The sequence below is a fragment of the Piliocolobus tephrosceles genome, chromosome 14 (genome assembly GCF_002776525.5).
Source record: "Piliocolobus tephrosceles isolate RC106 chromosome 14, ASM277652v3, whole genome shotgun sequence".
Taxonomy (NCBI): Eukaryota; Metazoa; Chordata; class Mammalia; order Primates; family Cercopithecidae; genus Piliocolobus; species Piliocolobus tephrosceles.
In genome coordinates, this window is record NC_045447.1 from 22,425,497 (window position 1) to 22,441,419 (window position 15,923).

At 40.3% G+C, this 15,923-nt stretch overlaps 1 protein-coding gene across 8 annotated transcripts in view; it reads left to right on the plus strand.

Annotated features, from left to right (window-relative positions):
- Positions 1–15,923, plus strand: part of ASTN2 (astrotactin 2) — a 997,023-nt gene that overhangs the window by 801,801 nt on the left and 179,299 nt on the right. For all 8 annotated transcript variants that reach the window (XM_023223654.2, XM_023223656.2, XM_023223655.3 and 5 more), the window contains 2 exons: positions 3,253–3,386; positions 5,225–5,373. In XM_023223654.2, the coding sequence (XP_023079422.1) occupies positions 3,253–3,386; positions 5,225–5,373 (283 nt within the window). The remainder of the gene's footprint in view (positions 1–3,252; positions 3,387–5,224; positions 5,374–15,923) is intronic.

Genomic DNA, 15,923 nt, shown 5'->3' on the forward strand with positions numbered 1-15,923 from the left:
GAGAGATTTCCTGTTTTGTTTTCCACAAGCTCAAGTTCCTATTTATTATAAAAACCAAACACACACACACACACACACACACACACACACACACACACACACACAGTATGCTTTCTCTCTTCCCATTGCTGGGGTCCAGTGCAACCTTCCCATCTGTGTCACTTTCACCCACGGCCCTGGTTTTCACCGTTATGGTAATTAAGCCTTCAGTGCTGGCTGGAGATGTTACAGAATTTTAAGCCATCAGTAGTTAAGCACATTAATTTTACTAAGGGGGAACCTGCAAAGGGAGCAAGAAAAGGTCTAACAGTCAGCATGACCTCATGCAGTCGCATCTGGTTTCTGTTCTCATGAGAGTGCCTCCTTCTGGTGCTGGCTAGAGAATGGACATTTGTTCTCAGCATAGGTTCTGGCACCTACTAGGAACAGTTCTCTTACTGTGTGACACACCCTGGCCCAGGCACTTTATATGCAAATCGTTTATGAAATATACTTACACTAAAAACATGTCACCTGGAATTTGAATTAACTGAGCACGCTGTGTTTTAATTTACTGAATCTGGCAACCCTACTTGGGATTAATCCCATGGCTCAGAATTGTTGAACAGAAAAGACCTGCACTTGGGAGTCACAGAAATCTGCGTTGGGATTCTGTTTCCACCATTGACTTGCTGTGTGATCTTGGGAAAATTGCTTGACTGCTCTGATTCCTAGTTTTCTTATATATAAATGAGAATCATAATATCTGTGTCTCAGGACCATTGTGATTATTACATTTTAATACACTTAAAGTACCATGTACTATGCCATTTAGTGTTTCATGAACATTAGCTTATATTATAATTGTTTTTTATTTCTTTGGGTCACGACACTTAACTCAGGTGAAATTTGCATAAGAAAGTGAATGAATACACAGACATTCATCCCTAGGAGATGATATGGATAAGAATATGTGGCAGGAATAATTGGAGAGTTTTTGTCAACTTCCAGGAGAAATGAGATGGAAGCGTACACAGGAACACTCTTGATAGACACCGTCTCCTTCTAGATCTGTGCTCTGGATCACTCAGAAGGGAGACCCCAGACCCACTTTATAAAAACATGTTCTACTTGAGTCTTTTAGACAATGCAGAATGAAAAAAGTGATATCTTGGTAATCAAGTGCCCTTAGCGGTGTGCAACTTTTATTTAAAAGCATATCAAAAGTAAAAAATATGAAAGAAATGAAAAATAAGGCCATCATACAGAGCAGGCAAAGCACAAAGGAATAAGAGATCAACATTATCTGAAATCCTTACGTTTTAAAGACAGCAGTCTGACTTGTTTTTCTAAGACCACCAGAGCGAGCACAAAAGAACCAGCAAGTAGGCAAAGGTCGGGAGCAAAACTGCAAGTTTATTTTAGTAACCTAAGGTGTGGAGAAGAAGTCTGTCGGGCAAAGAAGGCCGGCAGAGTTCTCCCCCCAAGCTCTCCCACGGAGTTCCAACAGTCCTGACAGCAGTGGGAAGCTGGGAAGTCCGCGTGGCTCAATGGCCCAGAGCGGCTTTTCTAGGAGTGGGAGGGCAATAGGTGGGGCAGGGGCGTGTCAGGGGCGTTCCGCAGGTGCGACCAGGTAAATCTTGGTCTCTTCAGATTAACGTCACCTGGCGCATGCCCAGTTGGTCTGCACCTTCCCGGGTCGCCGGCTGCATTTTCGGGCGCGCGGGAAAAGTTGGGGGGGGGGATGAAGAACCCGGAAGTGCACCATCTTGCCTCCCTTCCTCCAAACACAGTCATTCATTCAGAATCTGCAATACTTTGAAATGTCAGTGTTAGCATCAAGCACACTCTGAAGTTATCTTCCACATCAGAGCCCAAGGGAGGGGAACAAAGTAGAAGGTAAAACTTGAGTCCTGTCCTGTGCTCAACTGAAAAAGTGCCTTCCAAGTTCTTTACTGCCAAATATTAACGATCTATTTTTCAATGTGCATTCATGTATTTACTAACCGTTGACTAAATAACTGTGCTAGGTCCCACAAGAATATTCATGTGAATAAGGCCTGGCCCTTGCCCTTGGTGGGACCAGTGTTTATTGGTGAGACAGGCAAGAAAATGTGTTGGTAGGTGTGGTCTAGTGTGTTACGGTGTCCAGAAGAGGAGCATGGTTCTAGACTTAAGAAAGTTACGGTGGGCTTCCCAGAGAAAAGAATGTTTCCTATTTGAGACCAAAAGAGTAAACTGGAGTGCAGAGGGGAATATTCCAGGCATAGAATGGAGTGTGTGTGCGTGAGTGTGTGTATGTGTTTTAAAAAGACTATGAAGCATGTTCCAATTAAATAGAACATTGATTATCATTTAGAGCAAAGGCCAGCAAACTGTGGCCCTCAGACCTAATCTAGCCTACTACTTGTCTTTGTAAATAAAGTTTTATAGGAACACAACCATGCCAATTCATGTACAGTATCATCTATGCCACTTTCATGCTACGAAGGCAGTGTTAAGTAATTGTGGAAGATTCTACCTTGTCCTGAAGCCAGAAATGCTTACTCTCTGGCCCTTTATAGAAACTGTTTTCTGGCTCCTGATTTAGAGCACATTTTACATAAACAGGAATTCACTGTTGGTGGAAATGATGTGGGTGCATGAGAACGGATGATACTGTGCAAAGAAGGTCAGAAGAGTGGTGAGAGATGAAAAGGTGGCCAGGGATGAGAACAAGGCATTTAGCTTTTTATCCTGAAGACTGTGGGAAACCTTTGAAGGTTTTTAAGCAGGGCAATGAGATGGTCAGACTTCTATAAAAGGCAGTGCAGCAAGGTGTTTAATAAGAGGGCAGGCTTTGGAGGCAGATTACCTTGGATTGGATCCTAGCTCTGTCGCTTACTATCGTAAACCTCAGTCAAGTTATTTACTTTCTGTGTGCTTCAGTTTTCCAGCTTGTAAAATGGGAAATTATAATAATAGTATCTATTGTGTGAGGTTGTTGTGAAGATTAAGTAAGTTAACACAGGTGGAGTGCCGAGCCCAGGGGACACTATCCATGGATATAGTTTTTATTGTTTCTCAATGATCCTTCTGGCTCCTGGGGAGGGGATGGCCCAGGATGGGAGAACCTGATAGTAGAGTGCAAGGGATTTAGGGAATAGGTGGGGTCTTGTGCTTGAAGGGGCTGCTCTAAAGCCCTCGATGGCTCACATCATGGCCACCAGCACGTTTTCTCTCGATCTCTCCCCTATTGTCATCATTGTCTACTCTGTTCTCCTTTTTTTCCAGGCCTTCAAGAGTGCACTGATGAGTTCTTACTGGTGCTCAGGGAAAGGAGATGTGATCGATGACTGGTGCAGGTGTGACCTCAGCGCCTTTGATGCCAGTGGGCTCCCCAACTGCAGCCCCCTTCCGCAGCCGGTGTACGTATGTATGGCCCCTTTTCCTTTGGCCATTCCTTTCCATGTACTCACACTCCTGTCCTGCCAGCCCATGCCATGACTTGCTTTTGCTGCCAGGGTGCCTAACAAGATCCCCAAAGACCCTGGAGGCTACCTCCTTTTTTAGGAAAGAAGGGAGCTTTGGCAGAACAGAACTGTGGCACAGGAGCGGACACTGATATTGCAGTGTGTGCTTGTTTTAAATGATGCCACTCAGTTCATCATTTCTTCCTTCAGGCAACCATTCAGCAAAAGCTTGTAGGCAGCTGACTACTTTGTCAGGTCTTGTGTTGGATAGTGGGGCTATTGAGATTAAAAACCAACAAAACAAAACTGGAGAACCTCTTCTGCGAAACAAGATCGGCACAGTCCGTGTACTTAGGGAACGGACAATTTAACGGAGGAGATAGATGCCAAAACAAAAACAGGAAAATACAATTTAAAAGTTTAAATAAGGGCTCAGCACCATGGCTCATGCCTGTAATCCCAGCACTTTAGGAGGCTGAGGCGGGAGGATCTCTTGAGGCCAGGAGTTGAGACCAGCTTGGGCAACATAGTGAGACCTCGTCTCTACAAAAAAAAAAAAAAAAAAAAAATAGCCCGTGTGGTGGCACATGCCTGTAGTCCCAGCGACTACGGAGGCTGAGGTGGGAGGATCACTTGAGGCCAGGAATTCGAGGCTGCAGTGATCCAAGCTTTCACTACTGCACTCCAGCCCGAGTGACAGAGTGAGACCCTGTCTCAATAACAAAATCATTTTAATAAGAAAAATATGAAAAAGATGCAAAGACATGCTATTAGGGAGAATAATAGGGAGATATTTTAGTTGGAAGAGAGAGGGAAGAGTCCGGGAAAGCTCTCTGAAGAGACCTAAATTAGGGTAGACGCCAGCCAGGCAACAAGTGATGAGACTCATGTCTCAGGCAGAAGGAACAGCATATGTGAAGGGCCAGACACTGGAAATTCACCATCTGAGGAAGTAAAGGAAGGTCACTGTGGTTGCAGGCATGTGATGAAGAGGGAGAAGTGGTGTGAGAAGCATAAGAGAGGGGCAGGAACCAATACTGGAAAATAAAGTCCCATAATCGACCTCTGTGGGTGAGAAGAATCACGTTATAAGATGGTCTTTGAAGAGACAGTGTGGTATTGTTGAAAAAAGGAATCTGGGATAAGGATAAGCAAAGTCACCATCACGGTCCTGTCCCCAGCTTGCTGTGTGACCTTGTGCAAACTGTTTCCTTTTTTTGAGCCTTTCCCCATTTTGTGAAATGAGGGAGTTAAACTTCATCATCTCTAAGGACCATTCTAGTTCTAACCTTTAATCATTCTATTTTTTTTTCTTGCATTGCAAAAAGATTTACTCCAGGATTTTTGCTCCTTTCAATAGTGTATTTACTTAAGGATATTAAAAAGTTAGCTAATACATTGTGGGTATTAAAGAGAATGGCAGAAAAGTGGAAAGTTCCTTTGTTGGAAGGCACTGCCAATTTAATTGAAAGTGAAGCATCATTGAGAATACAGTATAAATATATGGAAAACTGATAAACTGCCATTGAGCACATATTGTCTGCATGGATTAATTTATGAAATTCTACATTGATCTTGAAAGGTGGCACCCTGTCTTCCCATTTTATGGATGAGAAACAGAGGCCATGAGAGGGGAAATAACTTGCCTAAGGTCATGCAAGTTGGTGATCATGGGTGGAATCAAGATTTAAATTCAGACTGAAACCTGTGCTCCACTTTGACACATGCTGACTCTTTTGGGCCCCAGCTGGTGCTGGCTGCCAAACAAGAATCTTCCTGTTTATTCCCTGTAGGCTGCGGCTGTCCCCAACAGTGGAGCCCTCCAGTACTGTGGTCTCCTTGGAGTGGGTGGATGTTCAGCCGGCTATTGGGACCAAGGTTTCCGACTATATTCTGCAGCATAAGAAAGTGGATGAATACACAGACACTGACCTGTACACAGGTAGGTACATAAGTTCCCATTTTCTTGGGATGGTATGACAGAAGAGGGAAACTGGGATTTTCTACTTTCTTTGGAGACTTGGTCTCGTCTGTCTTGGGAAGGCATTGGAAGATTTCATTGTTTAGTGATTTTTCGCTGTCCGTCCTTGTGTGCTGTTTTGTATGAATTTGAGCAAGGAAAGATAGCAAGTTGCAGTTAGAAAGAGTTTCTGATTCTCTGAGTTGGACCTTCAAAATATTGTGTCAAAGAACTAGTTGATTCTGAAGGCAATTTGACCTTTTTCTCTCTGGGAAGGCCTGCAGGACTCTTGCTTGAAGGGCTTGATCTGTAAATATATTATCTCTGGAACTGAGGTAAGGAAATTCACACAGTTGGGTTTCTAGTGAGATACACTTGGAGTCTTCATTAACTAGTGCTGGGAAAGAGATAATTGGAAGTGATTCCAACATGCAGGAGCATTTGAGAATGTTGGCTTTTAAGGGGGATACCTTTGATTATCACTCAGAACATTATTTCTGAGTTCTAAATCTTTGACACTGCCAAGAAGCAAAGTGTTCACCTGTGATCTGTACTGGGGCTTACATCTTCTGTTCTCTGTTGAGACTTCCATTCAGCAATTATTATTTTCCAGCCAGAAAACATCAATTAGACATCTATATTTTGTGCCAGGCACTGAGCTAAATGCTTTGTTCAGCATCTTAATCCTCGCAGTTTTAGGAGGGTTAGTGATTATTGTGCCCATTTCACAGATTAGAACATTGAGACTGATCCAAGGTTATTCAGCTTGTGATATCTCCTCAAATTTATAATTTTAATCCTGAACCAAGACTTGGCTATTTAAAGAATTAAAGAAGTATAATTATTTGCCCAATTAAATTATAAACTCTAAGAGATAAGATGGCTTTTCTGTGTTAGTCATAGTTGAATTTCCAACACCTATCACAAAGTCTGGCATTCAAATATGAGTTGACTGAATGAATAATAAATGAATGAAAAGATCTTTATTGTTCCCTTTTCTGTTTCTGTCTTCCTGTTTTCTACCTGTCTCTCTCCTACACCTCTCCCATTCCTCTCTGGGCTATTTTTGCTTTGATTCCTCTGAAATTCGGAAGAAAGTGATAAAATGAGGCTGTGAATGTGAGAGAAGTCGGAAAAAGAAAGACCCAGGTTATGGACAACATGAGAAGTCAGGTTGGCTGCTACTAGGTCTCCTGGGATTGATGTGGCTTTTTCCACATTATTGACTGAAAGAGACAGAACAGACTGGAGTGGACATCACTTTCACAGAGGGACGGGTCATGGAACAGTAATTGGGCAGCTGATTTTGTCTCATCTTTCAAACTTGGTTAATTCTGACTTTTGACTCTGTATGGAATGCATGCATATGTGTTTGTTCAAGACTGTGTATCTGAGTATGCATAGGCAAACTGAAGTGTCTGTGTGTTTGTATTATCTGCATAGACATTATTTTTATGTGGGTGAGATTTACCACTGTCTGTGAATGGGTGGGTGTGTATTTTGTGTGTGTGCGTGTGCGTGTGTGTGCGCGTGTGTGTCTTTGTCCTTCTGGAGTGCTGTTTTATAATAGCAGAGGTTTGTAAACCACAGATAACCAAGGGAAATGAAAGTCCTCCAACAGTGGGTTTACACTTTAACAATAATGCTTCACATCTCTATCACATCTCCATAACATGCTGTTCTTCTCACAATTAAAAACAACAAACAAAAAACAATGTAACTTAAGAATGATCATGAACTTTGTTCTACAGATAAGGTAAGTAAATCCCAAAGACATATGTGACTTTCCTAAAGTCCCATAAACACGTATGGCAGAGTCAGGCTTTGTAACCAGGTCTGTCTTATGCCCAGCACATTGCTTCTTCTTATAGACCATGCAGAGTCTACATCAAAACTCAAGTGTTGCTTCTTTCACAAGGGTGCTTGACCCTTTCAGCAGAAAGTCTTCTCCCTTTCAATGTAGTGAACTCACTCATTCTCTCTACCGTTTATTTGGCATACTCCATTCTTTGCCTTGAAGTACCTCTTCCATATCAGCAGAAAAATTCCAGTGTTGGAAGGATCTTAGGGGATCATCAAGTCTTGCTGTCTCTTTAACACTTCAACATGCACAGATTACATGCCTCCAATGTTAGAAAGCTCAGTTCTTCCTAAAGTTTTCTGTATGTATGATCATGTCATCTGCATACAGAGACAATTATATTTCTTTCTTTCCAATTTTGATGACATTTATTTATTTATTACTTGTCTGATTGTTCTAGCTAGGAATCTTAGTACTATATTGAACAGAAGTGGTAAGAGCAGACATCTTTGACTGTTTTTCTAATTTTAGGCATTTAGTCTTTCACCGTTAAGTATGATGCTAGTTGTATGTTGTTGTTTTTTAATGTAATGTTTGATTACATCAAAGAAGGTATCTTCTATTTCTAGTCTGCTGCAAAGACTTTGTTTCCATTGGAAATGGATGTTGAATTTTCTGTGTCTATTAAAATGATGGTATAGTTTATCTCTCTAAATTTGTTAATATGGTAAGTCACATTGATAGATTTTCATATTATAAAACAACCTACCATGTGAGATTTATCCCAGGAATGTAGGTTGTTTCATCTGTTTTTTGTTTGTTTGTTTGTTTTGTTTTTTTTAATTAGGTTCATTCTGATCTCACAAAATGAATTATAAAATATTTTCTTCTTTTCAGTTTTCTGAAATGTATCTGTCATCTCAGATAATCAGCTTGGTTAAAATTGATAGTATTTTTTTCTTAATCATTTTGTAGAATTCAACAGTGAAGGCATCTGGGCTTAGACCTTTTCTTGCAAGAAGGTTTTTAGCTACTAATTTAGGTATTTGATAGATATAGATTTATTTAGATCATATATTTCTTCTTGAGTGATGTTTGGCAGCTTGTGTGTTTTAAGGAACTTGTTCATTCCATGTAAATTATCAAATTTATTGGTAAAACTTTTTTATGACATTCTGTTATTATACTTTTGAAATCTGTAGAGATTATAGTGATATTAGTCTCATCTTGATATTGGTAATGTGTGTCTCCTCTCTTTTTTTTCTAGATCAGTTTGGCTAGATAGTTATGACATTTATTTATATTTTCAAAGAATCAACTTTTGGTTTTATCTGTTTTTGCTATTTCCTATTTCATTGATTTATCCTCTAATCTTTATTATTTTATTTGTTTAGCTTACTTTGAGTTTGGTTTTCTCCGCATTTTAATTTTTAAAATGGTAGCTGGGGCTCTTGATTTGAGGTCTTTCTTGTAATGTAGGCATTCCCTCTAACTACTGCTTTAGTAGTATCTCAAAGGTTGTGTTATGTTGCGTTTTCATTTTCATTCAGTTCAAAGTATTTTCAATTTCACTTTTGTTTTCTTCTTTGACTCGGGTTACTTAGTTTTCAAATATTTGGAGTTTTTCAGAAATTTTTGTTACTGCTTTCTAATTTGATTTGGCTATAGTCAGAAAATATGTTTTTGTAACTTTAAACATTTTAAATTTATTGAGACTAGTTTTTGTCTAGATGGTCTATTGATGTATTCAGTGTCCACTTTAAAATAATGTGCATCCACTTATTTATGGGTAGAGTGTTCTATAAATGCCTGTTAGATAAAATTGGTTAATTATGTTATTCAAGTCTTCTAGAGCCTTTCTGATTTTCTGTCTTCTATTTGTGTCAATAATTCAGGGAGGGCTATAGAAACCTCTGATTATAATTATGGACTTATTTCTTCTGCAGCCTTATCAGTTTTTACTTTATATATTTTGAAGGTATTGTTATTTAAGTTCATAAACACTTAGAATTTTCATATTCTCTTGATGAATGGATCCCTTTACGTTGTGAAATGGTCTTCCATATTTCTGTTACATTATTTGTTCTGAAATCTACTTTGTCTAAGTACTCCAGCTTTCTTTTGATTAGTATTAAAGTCTATCATTTCCTATTACTTTATTATTTATTTATTTATTTACTTTTTGAGACAGAATTTCACTTTTGTTGCCCAAGCTGGATTGCAATGGCACAATCTCAGTGAACGCAACCTCTGCCTTCTGAGTTCAAGCAATTGTCCTGCCTCAGCCTCCAGAGTAACTGAGAGTACAGGTGCCCGCCACCACACCCAGCTAATTTTTGTATTATTAGTAGAGATGGGGTTTTGCCATGTTGGCCAGCTGATCTCAAACTCTGGACATCTGGTGATCTGCCCGTCTCAGCCTCACAAAGTGCTGGGATTACAGGTGTGAGCCACTGTCCCCAGCCATTACTTTACTTTTATACTATCATTGCTTTATATTAATAGTGTGTTTCTGGAAGACAGTATATAGTTGGGTCTTATTTTTTAATCCAAGCTGGCATTATTAACTTTGGTGTGCTTAGACTATAAAGTTGGGATGTTTAGACCATTTATATTTAATGTGATATTTGTTTGTTTGTTTGTTTACTTATTTATTTTAGAGCCCATGACCTGCTTAATAATGTGATATTTGTATGCTTAGGTTTATCCTTTTTCTTTTTCTTTTTTTTTAATATTATCCCATCTTTTATTTCTCTTCTTTTTCTATCTTCTTTTGGATAGTTTTTATGATTCCATTATATCTCCTTTGATGACTTTATTAGCAATAACTCTTTTTTCTTTTTTTTTTTTTTGAGACAGAGTCTGGCTCTGTGGCCCAGGCTGGAGTGCAGTGGCGCGATCTCAGTTCACTGCAAGCTCCGCCTCCCAGGTTCACACCATTCTCCTGCCTCAGCCTCCCGTGTAGCTGGGACTACAGGTACCCGCCACCGCGCCCAGCTAATTTTTTTAGTTTTTAGTAGAGACGGGGTTTCACCGTGTTAACCAGGATGGTCTCGATCTCCTGACCTCGTGTTCCGCCCACCTTGGCCTCCCAAAGTGCTGGGATTACAGGCATGAGCCACCGTGCCTGGCCAGCAATAACTCTTTTTAAAAAAATTTTAGTGTTTGCTTTAGGGTTTACAGCATGAATACCTAGCATATCATAGTTACCTTCAAGTGATATAATACTATTTCAAGTATAGCACAGAAAGGAATCTTATAATAGTATCCTGTTCTTCCTCTCTTCCAAGCCTTATGCAGTTTTTGTCATATGTGTTATTCACATATATGTTAAAAATTGCACAATTTATCTTTATTATTTTTTCTTAATTATTTTTTAGGTATTTAAGTAATAGCATAAGTGATTTTATATATTTACCCTTGTAGATACTAACTTTGGTACTCTTCACTTCTTTGAGGATCATTCATGTTTTCATCTAGTGTCATTTTCTTTCAGCCTAAAGGATGTCTTTTACTATTTCTTATATTTTGTCAGTTAGTGATGCATGCTTTCTGATTTTGTTTTTGTTTTTTCTTTTTTTTTTTTTTTTTGAGACGGAGTCTTGCTCTGTCGCCCGGGCTGGAGTGCAGTGGCCGGATCTCAGCTCATTGCAAGCTCCGCCTCCCGGGTTCACGCCATTCTCCTGCCTCAGCCTCCCGAGTAGCTGGGACTACAGGCGCCCGCCACCACGCCCGGCTAGATTTTTGTGTTTTTAGTAGAGACGGGGTTTCACGGTGTTAGCCAGGATGGTCTCGATCTCCTGACCTCGTGATCTGCCTGTCTCGGCCTCCCAAAGTGTTGGGATTACAGGCTTGAGCCACCGCGCCTGGCCTGATTTTGTTTTTGTAAGATATTATTGCTGGACATGAAATTTTAAGTTGACAGATTTTTTATCCTAGTAATTAAAGATGTTACACTTCGGTCTTGTTTGCATTGTTTCAAATTATAAATCTGCCATCCCTCCTATCTTTGTTCATATATATATATATATACACACACACACACACACACACACACCCATATATATAATTCATATATATATACACCCATATATATAATTCATATATATATATATATATAGAGAGAGAGAGAGAGAGAGATCCTTTTTTCTGACCGATTCTAAGCTTTTGTCTTTATTAGCCATTTATTTCTTGTGTTTGGAGTTTGCTGGGCTTCTTGGATCTATGGGTTTATGGTTTCATTAAATTTGGAAAAGTTTTGGCCATTATTTTGTCAATTTAAAAAATCTTCCTCCATTTTTCTTTTCCTCCAACAACATGTATATTCAATCACTTTAAGTTGTTACTCATCTCAGTGATGTTTTTTTCATTTTCAAAACTTATTTGTTATCTCTGTATTCCATTTTAGAGAGTTTCTAGTACATGTCTTCAGTGCTTTCTGTGAAGTATAATTTATTGTTCATCCCATCCAGCATTATTTTTCATCTTGGACATTGTAATTTTCACCTTTGGAAGTCCAATTTGAGTCTCGTTAATATATTCTATTTCTTAAATTTTTTTACAAATGGGATATAGTTACAATAACTTTTAATGTTCTTGTTCGCTAATCCTGACAACTGGATCAGTTCTGGGTCAGTTTAAATTGATTGATTTTTTTTTTCCTCCTCATTATGGGATGCATTTTCCTGCCTCTTTGCATGCCAGGTAATTTTGTATTGGATGCCAGATATTGCGATTCTTGCCTTGTTTTATGCTGGATATTTTGTATTCCTAAAAACATTTTTGAACTCTTTTGTATAGAAAAACGATTTGATTCCTTTAGATCTTGCTAAATCTAAAGATTCCTTTAGATCTTTAAGATTTGTTAGATGGAACTGAAGCAGTGTTTAGTCTAGGGCTAATTATTGTCTACTACTAAGGGAGAACTCTTCTGTGTACTCTACAAAGTTGCCCATAAATTTTGAGGTTTTACAGTATGGCTGGTAGAGACAGGCACTATTACTGGCCCTTGTATGAGCCTCAGGCATTGTTCTCACTAATCCCCTTGTTTTGGGAGATTTCTCACATACATGTATCAATGAGTACTCTGATGAATATTGACAGGAACTCCTCCACAGATCGCTTCAAGTTTTCCTCTATGCAGCTCTCTCCTCTCCATTACTCTGTCTTATGAACTGTAATCACTTTGGTTTCCCTGGTCTCAGAACTCTGGCTGGGCAATTCAGGGAATCTGTCAGGCATTTTCTCTCCCTGAACAGTGGCTTGAAAACTCTCTAAGGGCAAGGAGAAATTTTAGGGCTCACATAATTTGTTTTCCATCTTTCAGGATCTCTGTACTTTGTTGCTTAATCTCCAGTTGTTGACAAGCTTGTTTTATGTTTTTCTTTTTGTTTGTTTGTTTGTTTGAGATGGAGTCTCGCTCTGTTGCCCAGGCTGGCGTGCAGTGGTGCTGTCTCGGCTCACTGCAACCTCCACCTCCCAGGTTCAAGCGATTCTCCTGCCTTAGCCTCCTGAGTAGCTGGTACTACAGGCACGTGCCACCATGCCTGGCTAATTTTTTGTATTTTAAAAAGAGACAGGGGTTTCACCATGTTAGCCAAGATGGTCTCAATCTCCTGACCTCATGATCCGCCTGCTTCGGCGGGTGTGTGTGTTAATTTCTTAATGTTGTGGGCAGTAGGGCAAATAAATCCAGTCCTTGTTATTCCGTTTAATCCACAAATAGAAATCCAAGTTTCTTCTTTATTTTCCAGCAAGCAGTGCTCTAATCCAAGAGTTACTTTCTAAAATTGAGGTAAAATTTGCTTATTTTTGGTTATCTGGCCTAGGGTCACTTTACACAGATCTAGGCCCTTCTTCCTGTAGCCATTCAGAAGGTTGGAGACAATGACATACATGCTTCTGTCTTTACAGGGTGTTTTTTAACCTTTCCTTGTAGAACTTGACTTTCATTCTCCACATTGTTCAATTCCTGAATTTGTGGGTGGGCAGTTGTTTTTAAAGATACAGGCCGGGCACGGTGGCTCACGCCTGTAATCCCAGCACTTTGGGAGGCTGAGACGCGCGGATCATGAGGTCAGGAGATCGAGACCATCCTGGCTAACATGATGAAACCCCGTCTCTACTAAACATACAAAAAAATTAGCCAGGTGCGGTGGCGGGTGCTTGTAGTCCCAGCTACATGGGAGGCTGAGGCAGGAGAATGGCGTGAACCCGGGAGGCGGAGCTTGCAGTGAGTGGAGATTGTGCCACTGCACTCCAGCCTAGGCGACAGAGAGAGACTCTGTCTCACAAAAAAATAAATAAATAAATAAATAAAGATACAAGATGATGAATCTTGTATCCTTCTATGTTGGAGTCTCCCCACAGTGCCTGTCATACATGGATGTTCAGTTCACTAAACTGAATTGCATATGGATAGACATATTCATGTCTTAACTTTTTGACTCTGCATTAATTCCTTAAGCACTATGTAGTTTTATGGGGTCTTCTGTAGTCCTACAGCCTAGTTAAGTACATGGTAAGCCCTCTAAAAATGTGTCATGACCAACTGATGCTGTAGTTGATTGGGAGGGTACATCTGAAACATCCACCTCATCTGTTTGCCTCCGTGTCACCTTTACCATGTCTAAACCCTCTGGAAAGTGAACTTGGCTTAAATTGAAATTTCTCAGTTCACTCAGTTGAGTTTTGTCTTTGAGAATATAAGCCTAATCAAAGAATACAGACTTGGGAAAACCTGGCTTCTGGTTTTATTTTTCACCACTTCTCAGTGAGAGAGATCTAGGGCTAGTCAACATCTTTTCTAGAGTTCAGTTTCCTTTTCTGTGGAATGGGAAAAACACCACCTTTTCACAAGCTATTTTTAAGGGTTAATTCCAGCACAGGTCTTGAGACACAGTAGGTACTAATACTTTCTTGTTGTTTCCTATTTCCATGAATTAAAAAAAAAAATAAAAGGAGAAATAAATGTTAGGAAGAAAACAACATAAGATTTAAGACTTGTTTTGAATAGAGAGTTAGGATTACTCACACATTTGGTCAGGTGAGGCCAGAGTAGGGAAATGTGGGCTTTATCCTTTGATCTCTCTGAATTTTTGCTGGCAGCCAAGTCCAGTGCTGGAATTATTTATTTATTCACAAGCTCATGCATGCATATGCACAGACATAGGTGCTTACACAGATCTGTCTCTCTCTCTTTTTCCCATGTGCGCACATGAACACAAACACACACACTTTATGGCTGCCATCTGTTTCACACCCTTCTGAACTAACTTTTGAAATGCTCACTCTCCATCCCTGTCTCCTACCCCTGCCCCCACCTCTAGGTTTGGCGCCCTCTTTGTCTCCTTCAGAGAAGCCATCGCTCAGTCAGTTCTGGGACGCTGTTAGGAAAGCCAAGCATAAATAGCCTCCTGTTCCAGTTGTTTTTGAGCAGAAATGGGGCTTGTTGTGGGGGGTGGCTGAATTCCCCGCACGCTAATCTGTCATCAATATTAAAAACAGACGTCTGGTTCTCTCTCATGGCCTCATCAGAACAATTGGCATGGGTTTCAGCCTCTTGGGCAGGGTAGATGTAGGGGGAGGTGGGAGTAAGAAGCTGGGCCGAGGCGCAAGCAGATTTAATAAATCCAAACCTCCCATTTGACCTATGAAGAAAAAGGCTCAGAGGAGATGGACTTGTCCAGAGCTTACACACTTGGTGAGTTACTGGTACAGCCAGAGCTAGAACTAGGGCTCTGGTTTCTTTCCTATCTACCCCCACACCCTCATCCAGTACATTCAAAGATTTTTCACTAGTTCATATTACCTCCGGTGTGGCTTGCTCTTGTTGAGAATAGACCTAGAGGCAGATGGAAATCAGGGGATACAGGACATTTGTGTGGCTTTACAGAATGGAGTCTTTAGCCACTGACAGCAACTACTGAGCAACTAGTGAACTCTGATCTTGTAAAGGGGATTGTAGCCCATCAGGCTTACCACTTCTTTGTCAGCTTTTATATCAAATAGCTTTGTGAATCCCTACATTTCCAAGCAGAAGAACCTCAAGCATTGAACCTGCCACTCTCAGTGTAAGGATCAGAAGAATGAGGACAAGAAGGGATCGGTCACACCTAGCATCATAATCTCCTGTTTCTCTGTCTGGTGATATTCTCACCACATGCCCATGAATTTTCTTTGGTCATCTTCTGCTGTCCTGCTGGATTTTTTTTTTAACTTTAAAAAAATCAGAAACTTCTCTTTTTCTTCATGGAATTCTCAGCTTCAGCTTGTTTAGTTCAGGGCTGGAAGGCCAGCCGGCTCTGTTGGCACTCACAGAGGCAGCAGGCCCTATCCACTAGCCCCGGCACCTCCTCATACAAGGCAGCAACATCTGGAGCTGGTCAGTGCCCGTTTCTGCCCTGGCATCTGGGAGCCTAATGGGCCTCTCTCTGGCTAATCAGTACCACGCTTGCCTCCTGCCAACTCTCAACTCTTGTCTCTGTTTCTTTCTTCCTATCTCCTTTCCTATTTCCTTTCTTCTCTCCTTCCTTCTTTTATTCTTTTTCTACCTTTATGTGTGTCAACTTCCCTTGGTGGCTGTCTCTCTCTTCTTTTTGCTCCATGTCACTCTCTGCCCATGTCTGAGCTGACCTTTGCTTGTCTTTGTCTTTTTTTTTTTCTTTTTTTTATTATACTTTAAGTTCTAGGGTACATGTGCATAATGTGCAGGTTTGTTACATATGTATAC